The 9,723-nt window shown below is 47.5% G+C and overlaps 1 protein-coding gene across 1 annotated transcript; it reads left to right on the forward strand.

Moving 5' to 3' along the window:
* Positions 1-615: 615 nt before the first annotated feature.
* Positions 616-7,049, forward strand: LOC311329845 (guanine nucleotide-binding protein subunit alpha-14-like; the record flags this gene model as incomplete). Its single annotated transcript, XM_084461781.1, has 7 exons — positions 616-766; positions 2,353-2,537; positions 2,714-2,868; positions 4,145-4,273; positions 5,192-5,321; positions 5,835-5,988; positions 6,844-7,049. The coding sequence occupies 7 exons, from the start codon at positions 616-618 to the stop codon at positions 7,047-7,049; spliced, it is 1,110 nt and encodes a 369-aa protein (XP_084317907.1).
* Positions 7,050-9,723: the final 2,674 nt, after the last annotated feature.

A 9,723-nucleotide genomic window follows, 5' to 3' on the forward strand; every position in this document is an offset into this window, starting at 1 on the left:
CACTAGCCTAGACCTGAAACACTTCCACCAGGATTACTAATATGCTTTGGACGGGAATTTGAAATCTGATAAATAACCAGGGCTGTTCTGCGTTGCAATAAACAAGTTGGTAAGGTTATCGCGGTGAGACATGGATCACGTATCCCAACGCAAATCTGGGGTAGTTCTTCGTTCACAAAGGGCGTGATACATTCAAGGTAATTTACATTCAAGATACATTTCTTCTTTTTTTTAGTTTACTCTCTCCAGTAGCATAAACTAAATGTGAAATGTAGTTTATGACTCCTAGAATTTACTGAAAGTATAGGCTAGCAGCTATCATTTTTATTATTTATAATTGAGTTTCAATTAGGCCTACGTAAAGTCAAAATATACATATTCTATAGGCCTATTATGCAACCTCACATTCCCTAGATATTTAAAATGAATAAATACATATATAAATAAGGCGGTTCTGCAGGTGGGGATTTCCAGGAGGTGTCAACAAAAGTTGCATTCAGTGAACAACGTGGGCATAGTTATGAATTTAATCGTAAACGACTCCCATTGTCAATTAATAATCTATTAACTGATTATTTATGGATAAACTCACAAGCCATTTCAGCGGAGTTTGTCATGGAGGGGTGTTTGCAATGGTGCCACCGGACCTGCATCTGCTGCCTGACCGAGGATGAGAGGAAGACCATCGCAGTGGACAAAGAGATTCAGAGGATTCTCCGACAGCAGAAAAAGAGGGAGCGAAAGGAAATCAAAGTTCTTCTTCTCGGTCAGTTTACCTTTCATTTCTATTGACTAATGTCTCATTTTAAACTGGCATCTCGTTATAGCAACACCTGTCCTTGTGGTGGGTTCATGCATGGAACAGGTGGAATCATACGGGTGTATAAATATATAGGGAAAGCCATAAAGACACCTGGGGGAAAAGTGGGTGAGGAATTCATTGTGGCTCATGAGAAGTATGCCTAGCATGTGTCAACGTGTTAGTATGTGAGGAATGAAAGAGAGAGAGAGAGAGAGAGAGAGAGAGAGGAGTTTGTTAGTTGGCCTTGATAGAAAATAGTTGATGCATAGGCTATAAGCAGAGAAGCATATACCCCATCATGCAGCAGCTGCACTCCATAATAAACTATAGTATACTGTACCATCTAGAGGCTATTCAATAATGTTCCTACTAGAGGTTTGTCCACTTATATCAGTAACGTGTGGGATGGATGTGTGTATAAGAGCCTCTTACACACATATGACTTACTAAGAGGCCCTCCCCTTAGTGCTGGTAGGATCCTTACATTGTAGAATACTTATCTGTCTGTTGGTCATTCTATGTAGAGTAAGTATAATAGACTAGGTAGTATAAGTATAATAGGCTTGATGTGCAGAATTGACATATACAAGATAAGACATTGCAAATGCTGCTTGGTGTCTAATAGCTCAAACCTTGCAGTGAGGACTGGTGAGTGTCTATCTCTGTCTTTATGTAAACACCCATTTCATTCAGGAAGGATGTATTTTTCTACAGTGATCGGGGAGATGTAAAAGTTGGTAGTCTTCTTTAACCCCATTTAAGCTAGTTTGGACTCAAATCTAAAGTATATCCGCAGGCTACGTGACCTTACATTCATTATGTAAAGACTTTTTAAAAAACTTATTTCATTCATATTCATTCATCTTAAATGTGTTCTCCATCCATCCATCTTCATCTGCTTATCTGGGGTCGGGTCGCGGAGGCAGCAGCTCCAGCAGGGGGCCCCAGACATCCCTTTCCCTAGCAGCATCAACCAGCTCTGCCTGGGGAATCTTTAGCCGCTCACAGGCCTCCGCTCTGGCCTGAGAGTGGCTAAACCTCCGCTCTGGCCTGTGAGAGGCTAAACCTCCGCTCTGGCCTGTGAGAGGCTAAACCTCCACTCTGGCCTGTGAGTGGCTAAACCTCCGCTCTGGCCTGTGAGCGGCTAAACCTCCGCTCTGGCCTGTGAGCGGCTAAACCTCCGCTCTGGCCTGAGAGTGGCTAAACCTCCGCTCTGGCCTGTGAGAGGCTAAACCTCCACTCTGGCCTGTGAGCGGCTAAACCTCCGCTCTGGCCTGTGAGTGGCTAAACCTCCGCTCTGGCCTGTGAGCGGCTAAACCTCCGCTCTGGCCTGTGAGCGGCTAAACCTCCGCTCTGGCCTGTGAGTGGCTAAACCTCCGCTCTGGCCTGTGAGCGGCTAAACCTCCGCTCTGGCCTGTGAGCGGCTTAACCTCCGCTCTGGCCTGTGAGCAGCTAAACCTCCGCTCTGGCCTGTGAGCGGCTAAACCTCCGCTCTGACCTGTGAGCGGCTAAATGTGTTCTATCTGTGGTCGATGGTCGTATCCCCTCAGGCACAGGGGAGAGCGGGAAGACCACCTTCATCAGACAGATGAGGATCATCCATGGGCGGGGCTTCTCTGAGGAGGAGCGGCGAGCCTTCGCCAAGCTCATCTTCCAGAACATCTTCACCGCCGCGAAGGCCATGACCAACGCCATGACGACGCTCAGGATCCCCTACTCCAACCCGGAGAACGAGGTCCGAATCGTAACCAGAATCAGAACCACGCGTAAACACAAGATGATTAGCATATACGCATCACACACTTCGGGATGCGAGTGCAATAGCAGTGAATGGCTAAGCCGCCTATGGCTGTGGTGGATAGATAGTGTGGTACTGTACGTGTGAGTGAGTGTGGGTTCCCCTCTCCGCAGATGTATGCCAAGTGGGTGCAGGATGTGGACACGGTGCAGGTCACACAGCTGGACAGAGGCTATGTGGATGCCATCCGTCGGCTCTGGGCCGACTCTGGCCTCAGGGTCTGCTACAGCCGGCGCAGCGAGTACCAGCTCCTGGACTCCACTGAGTAGTGAGTGTCACACATGCCTTTCATACTCTGCACTTGCTCTATCATTCCAAATGCTGATATTATGTATTTAGTCTGAAATCCCATTCAGTGCAAATTAAATCTCTCCCCGTAAGAGAGAGAAAATGGACTATGATTAGACAGAATATTCAAATGTATTGATACAGAACAGAGATCATAATACTCTCGTGTGTACTTGATGACTGCATCTGTTTTCCGAAATGTCCACTTGGGGGAGCTATTTCTCAACAAATATCGCTTTCAGTTCTCAGCCATGTTGGAACCTGTGGTGCAAAGAAGATTCCAGTTAGCCAAACAACTATCTTGCAACATAATAATAACCGTACGGATATTCTAACTGAATTAGTCAGGGCACAGTTAATTTCACAGTTAATTAGTAATTGATACCCTCCACCAATCCTTGAAATTAACTTTGCTTGTAAGGTTGTGTATGATTGAATGAGCAGAATTACTACTTCACAGTACACAACTAAAGGTGAAAAATATAAAATCACCTCTGAAACAGCAACCCCCATCTCCATTTCTTTCAATCGTGAGTTTGTCTGTTCCGTCTGCCCGTCTCTCCTCTCTCCTCTGTTCAGTGCACTATTTACCCAGCTCACAGCTGCCATGATAAGACCCAGTCAGTCAACATTCAATTAATGGCAGGTTCTTTCAACATGGGCCAGAGAAACAGTCATCCTGACACAGGTGATAAGGACACGGACTCGCTCTGTTCTCATTTTCCAGCTCATCTTCTGGTCGTGAGCTGAAGCAGAACTGATTGCCGGGTGATGTTCTGTACATGATGTATGTTCTATAAGCAGAACTCGCTGGAGATGGAATGACGCTGTCGTCATCTCCAGAATAGTGATTGAATGGCTATTTCAATATTCTCGCTCACTCCCTCCCTCCCTCCCTCTATCTCTCACTCCCCCTCCTCTTCCCCTCACTCTCTCCATCTATCTCTCTCTCCCTCCTCCCCTTCCCCTCCCTCTCTCTCCATCTATCTCTCTCCCTCCTCCCCTTCCCCCCCTCTCTCTCCATCTATCTCTCCCTCCTCCCCTTCCCCTCACTCTCTCCATCTATCTCTCTCTCCCTCCTCCCCTTCCTCTCTCTCTCCATCTATCTCTCTCTCCCTCCTCTTCCCCTCCCTCTCTCTCCATCTATCTCTCTCTCCCTCCTCCCCTTCCCCCCCTCTCTCTCCATCCATCTCTCTCCCTCCTTCCCTTCCCCTCCCTCTCTCTCCATCCATCTCTCTCTCTCCACCTCCCTCCAGCTACATCACCAACCTGGATCGCATAGCGACCCCAGACTACATCCCCACTGCACAGGACGTGCTGCGGGTTCGATTCCCCACCACCGGCATCCACGACTACTCCTTCAACGTGAAGACCATCACTCTCAGGTGGTTATGCTTCAGCTCACGTTACCGAGGCGTCGGGGGGATCACAAAACGAAAGCTGTTGAGAGGATCGTGAACCGCTCTCTCTGTGACATTGTCTAACCTTGGGCGGGTACTCAGTGGGATCACAATAGCCATTGCTACGACACAAAGCCTTACCAGGAACCTACCTGTTGCCTCTCGCCTGTGCACTCGACACAGACAGTAACACGTCCTCAGAGGATTGTCGCTCTATTAACACAGGTCCAGCTGTGTTCAGGTGTTCAGTAGTTTACATCCCTGTTGTTTGAGGGTCGGACAAGCTTCCATCTGTGCAAACAATTCACAGCGACTAGCAGGATACAGAGGGGATGGAAATGATGAGGGGGCAATTAAGGTCTTTTATAGACTCAAATTTGAGCAATTAGCATGAAGAGGAATAGAGGTTTGAGAGGTGTGTGTGTTCACAGAGGGATCTTTAACAGTGTTAGCTCCACCACCACAGGCAGGCAGGCAGACAGACGCAGCTCATTAGCAAACCTGACCAGCTGCCTCCTCTAGACCTGGGCAATGACAACCACAGCGTTACAAATAACCTGCTGATAAAGGGTATCTGTGTGTGTGTGTGTGTGTGTGTGTGTGTGTACATGTATAATAGAGAGGAAGGGGGATATTGAGAAAGTGTGTGTGTCTGTGTGCGAGAGAGAGAGAGAGATAGCGATAAGTGTGTGTGTGTGTGTGTGTGTGTGTGTGTGTGTGTGTGTGTGTGTGTGTGTGTGTGTGTGTGTGTGAATGTGTGTGTGTGTCTATGTGTGCAATAGAGAGGAAGGGGGATATCGAGAAAGTGTGTGTGTGTGTCTGTGTGCGAGAGAGAGAGAGCGGAAGTGTGTGTCTGTGTTGGTAATTCCAAATTCAATTGTGTCTCCTCCAACCCTGTAACAGGATCGTGGATGTGGGCGGACAGAAGTCAGAGAGGAGGAAGTGGATTCACTGCTTTGAGAACGTCACCTCTCTCATCTTCCTGGCCTCCCTCAGCGAATACGACCAGGTCCTCGAGGAGAGAGAGACTGATGTAAGAACCTGTCTGTCTGTCTGTCTGTCTGTCACAGTCTGTCTGTCTGTCTGTCTGTCTGTCCGTCCGTCCGTCCGTCCGTCCGTCCGTCCGTCCGTCCGTCCGTCCGTCCGTCCGTCCGTCCGTCTGTCTGTCTGTCTGTCTGTCCATCTGTCTGTCTGTCTGTCTGCCTGCCTGCCTGTCTGTCTGTCTGTCTGTCTGTCTGTCTGTCTGTCTGTCTGTCTGTCTGTCTGTCTGTCTGTCTGTCTGTCTATCCGTCCGTCTGTCTGACCATAACCCACTCTTTGTTCTTTGGGTCTGAATATCCTCTTCAAACATTTCTCCATATTTATTGCCAAATGTTTTTCTGCAGCCCTCCCCCCCCCTCCCCAGAGGTCACTAAGCCTGTTATCTCTTCTAGCCACTTCTAAGTCCCCTCTAAATTCATTAACCTTCCCTGCCCCCCCCCCACACACACACACACACACACACACACATCCCTACTCATCTCTCTCTCTCTTCCTCTCTGATCAGAATCGCATGGAGGAGAGCCTGGCTCTGTTCTACACCACCATCCACTCCCCCTGGTTCTTCAACACGTCCATCATCCTCTTCCTCAACAAGACGGACATCCTGGCCGACAAGATCCAGACCTCCGACCTCCAGAAGTACTTCCCGGGGTTCACAGGTGAGACGCGGCTCCTACTCTCTCTCCTCGCTGCAGATAACCAGGAACCCGTGGTGATTCAAAGTCTTGCTTTGACGCTTTGCTCTGTCTCAAAACCCTTCACCGCGCTGCGCTGGCGACGGCATAATCGCATGCAAATGAGCTTCCTTTTTTGTTTTGAAAACAAAGGAATCAATCAGGTGCTCGGCGGGAAGTAAAAAAGTAGTCTAGGATCGCGAGGAAAATCAATATCAGAGAAGAAGGATGATCCTGGCACTCAAGGTGATAAAATGATAAAAAGCCTTTATTGATACATGTATCTTTTTTATTTTATTTTTTTACTTATGAGCCATGTATTAATAAAGGCTTTCTTTCATCTACCCTCCTTGAGTGCCAGGATCATCCTTCTTTTCTTCCTTGTTTGTTTGTTTGTTTGTTAGTTGTTTGTTGACTCTCAGCTGCTGCGGTGTTACACTCAGGTGTGGTGTCATGGAGACATACTGTAGTTAGCTAAGGATCCACTCTTGAGGAGGATAGTGGAGCTACGAGCTACGAGCCTCCTTCACGCTCCCTCGCCACCGCAAACCCCACCCCCCCCGGTTACCCGTGGCAACCATAAATACCCTGCTCTTTGCGTGGCCAAGCGAGGCTTCAGACAGGGTGCCTGGGGCTAGGGGGGGGGTTGGGCGGAACATGGAAGACCTGTGAATGACTGTAGAGCAGGTTGGGTTGGCCGCTAGTATGTGGATGTCTTTGTGTTTTTTGTGTTGTTTTTTTTTGAGTGTTAAACACTTTTGATTCAACAAATGCATGGATGTTCTCCTCACCCTTTACCCCCCCCCCCCCCCCCCCCCCCCCCGCCACACACACACATAGGAAAAAGACGTGACGCGGAGGACGCTAAAATGTACATCCGCAAGATGTATGAGCACCAGGCGCACAGCCGGGAGAAGAGGGAGGAGTGCAAGACGCTGTACCCCCACTTCACCTGCGCCACCGACACCAACAACATCCGCAAGGTGTTCAGCGACGTCAAGGACACCGTGCTCCTCAGGTCCCTGAGGGACTATGGAGTGATCTGAGGGCCTGTGTGTGTGTGTGTGTGTGTGTGTGTGTGTGTGTGTGTGTGCGTCTGGGGGCCCTCAGGGCTACAGAGACCCTCCTCCACCTCTCTTCTCCTCCTCTCTGCGCTGGTGGAGAGAGGCCCTCTGACCGGACCCCGTCGGCCCTGAACGGGGCCTCCCCCCGGAGAGTAGGTCCTATCGACCGGCCCCCAGCTCTCCCCTGTGTGTGTGGAGCTGCTCCCGGGGCTCGCTCACTCTCCACCAACCAGTCTGTTCAGTGTTTCCCTTTTATTCACTTGGTTGCTTTGTTATCATGCAGAGATGGAGTAGCTCAATCCTTTATTCAAACTGGACCAGATATGTTTGAAGTGCTGCACCACTGTTATGATTAATAATGACTTCTGTAGCGTATACAGTCTCCTGTAGTCTCGCTGTTCTGTTGACCCCTGTGTCGTCGAGGCCTGCTGACTCTCCCGTTCTGAATGCTGAGTGGATTCTCTCACCGTTGGTTGTCTCGTACTACTACTGCATCATGGCTTACTGACTCTGACAAGTTTCACATCAACCATTGTATAAAATGAAAAGATATTTTCCATTTAAAGGTGCTCAGTTCGGGTTTTTTCGGCCACTAGAGGGGGCAGTGGTGCAGCGTATCAGATATAAGTGGGCGTTTTGACTCCATATTTGGATATGCACCCTCACACCCCCACCCCCCAGTCGCATATTCGCTAGTCAGTTGAAACAGGAAGGGCCCTCTCTGTAGCTGTAACAAGGAAAACAGCTGGAAACAGGCTTTCTATCATGACTGCAATGGGCCCAGCATTGCAACTACGGTTGAAAAACAGGTCCGACATCGATCAATTACCCATCGTTCCTGATTTATCAGCTAAATACATGGCTAACGTTACACAAACACATGGCTAAATCAGCCGATTACATTCAGACTGACCACTCGCCTGAGTGGGAGCAAACGTTTGGTATCTAGTTAGCTTGCTGGAACTGTATCCATGTATGTTAGTGTATGCCTACACCATGTTAGTCGGTATAATACAGAAATACATGGTAGCTAACATTTTAAGGGGACTAGGCTGGCTAACGTTGCTTATGAACCTGGATTTAGCTACTTACGCGTCGAGGAGAAAGGCGAGATCCGAGTCGCTTTTGAAGCCCAAAGTAGCTCCAACCTCTCTCCAGATAGTAAAAGCCAGTCTAATATTTATTTGTGTACGTGAACTTCTTTTGTTTGACTGTTTTTTAGCCGAAGACCGTGGTGTCTTTGCTCGAGTATAAGTTCTCTCAGTCATATTCAGTAACGGACACGTCTCAAACGTCCATCAAGATGACGCTGCCCCTCTCTTATATACGGTACGGTTCAGGGGGCGGGGCTCAGCGCCGGGCCGGCTTCGCTCATAATAAAAATAAATTTGCTCCACAGGCACGACACCGTTGGCTATATTTTCTGTACAGATACTTATGACTCCCCTGGACCTATTTATTGCATATATTGGATTATTTTATTTTATTTTATTTTTTTTTACAAAAAGTGCAGTAAATCGAACAGAGCACCTTTAATATAAAAGCCTGGTCACCGGTTTGTCTGCTCAGTAGGAAGTAACTCTTGAATATCTTATAGCCTAATAGCTTGAGGAAGTTGAGGAAGTTGATAATCTTATAATAGCTTGAGGAAGTTGATAATCTTATAATAGCTTGAGGAAGTTGATACCAGGGGAGCTCCCGGTGATGGTGAGAGCAGACGCAGGTGCATGGAGTTGAAAAGCAGAACAGTGAGTGAGGGATTCATTCACCTGCGAAGGAGCCTGGGATTAGGTGTCAGAGAACACCTCTCTGAAAGCCAGAATGGGCTTTATCCTAATGCGTGATTGGACATATAGCATAAACACAGTGTGCTGCAAAGCTACCTACTCTATTTGTTTGGCCTGTATCTCCTTGCCGTAATGCTTTGCTTTCAGGGCACATTATTTATTCCCATGTCCATGAATCAATGCATCACCCATGCCCAGATAAGAGTGGTCAAGACAGCCTTGCACCAGTTTAATGCTAGCTGCTAGGCATGCTTTGCGAGATGAAATATGTTAAAAGTTCTCATTAAATTCCCAGGACCCAATTAGGGGCGCAATTAGATGACAGAGAGCTCAGTGGAAATGAAAACGGGGCATTGTGGGTGGTTCAAGCCATGCACTGATCGCTTCAAACCAACAACAGGAGCAAAACAGATTTGTGAAAATAGGAAGAGTTAATGGCTACAGCTTCCTCAGTGGAGTCGGTTTAAGATCATGTTGAATGCACCAAAAAAAGGACTTAGTGTAGTATCAAGGCAGCCTTATGTGAACCACACACTCTTATCAGTGGCTTCACCGTCTGTGTTTCCTTCTCTTAGCGTTTCATGTTTATTTCAGGTCAATGTCTTGTTTAATAAGTCATGCTCCTTTTACAAACCCAGTAAGGCTCATGAAATGCATTCACTATCCCTGCTGTTGTGAAGCCAATTTGCTGATAAAACATAGTGTCGGGCTGAAAAGGTGTCAAAATCTATTTAATTTAAGTTGTTCATCAACAAGAGCTTACATGGTTACAGTGTCTGTTTTTTTATTGGAGTTAAAATATAATTGTTTTGATTCTATTGATATGTAAACAGAGTATTTTCAACTGTTTCTTTCTTTTTGATGCTTTA

Source organism: Borostomias antarcticus (genome assembly GCF_949987555.1).
Source record: "Borostomias antarcticus genome assembly, chromosome: 3".
NCBI lineage: Eukaryota > Metazoa > Chordata > Actinopteri > Stomiiformes > Stomiidae > Borostomias > Borostomias antarcticus.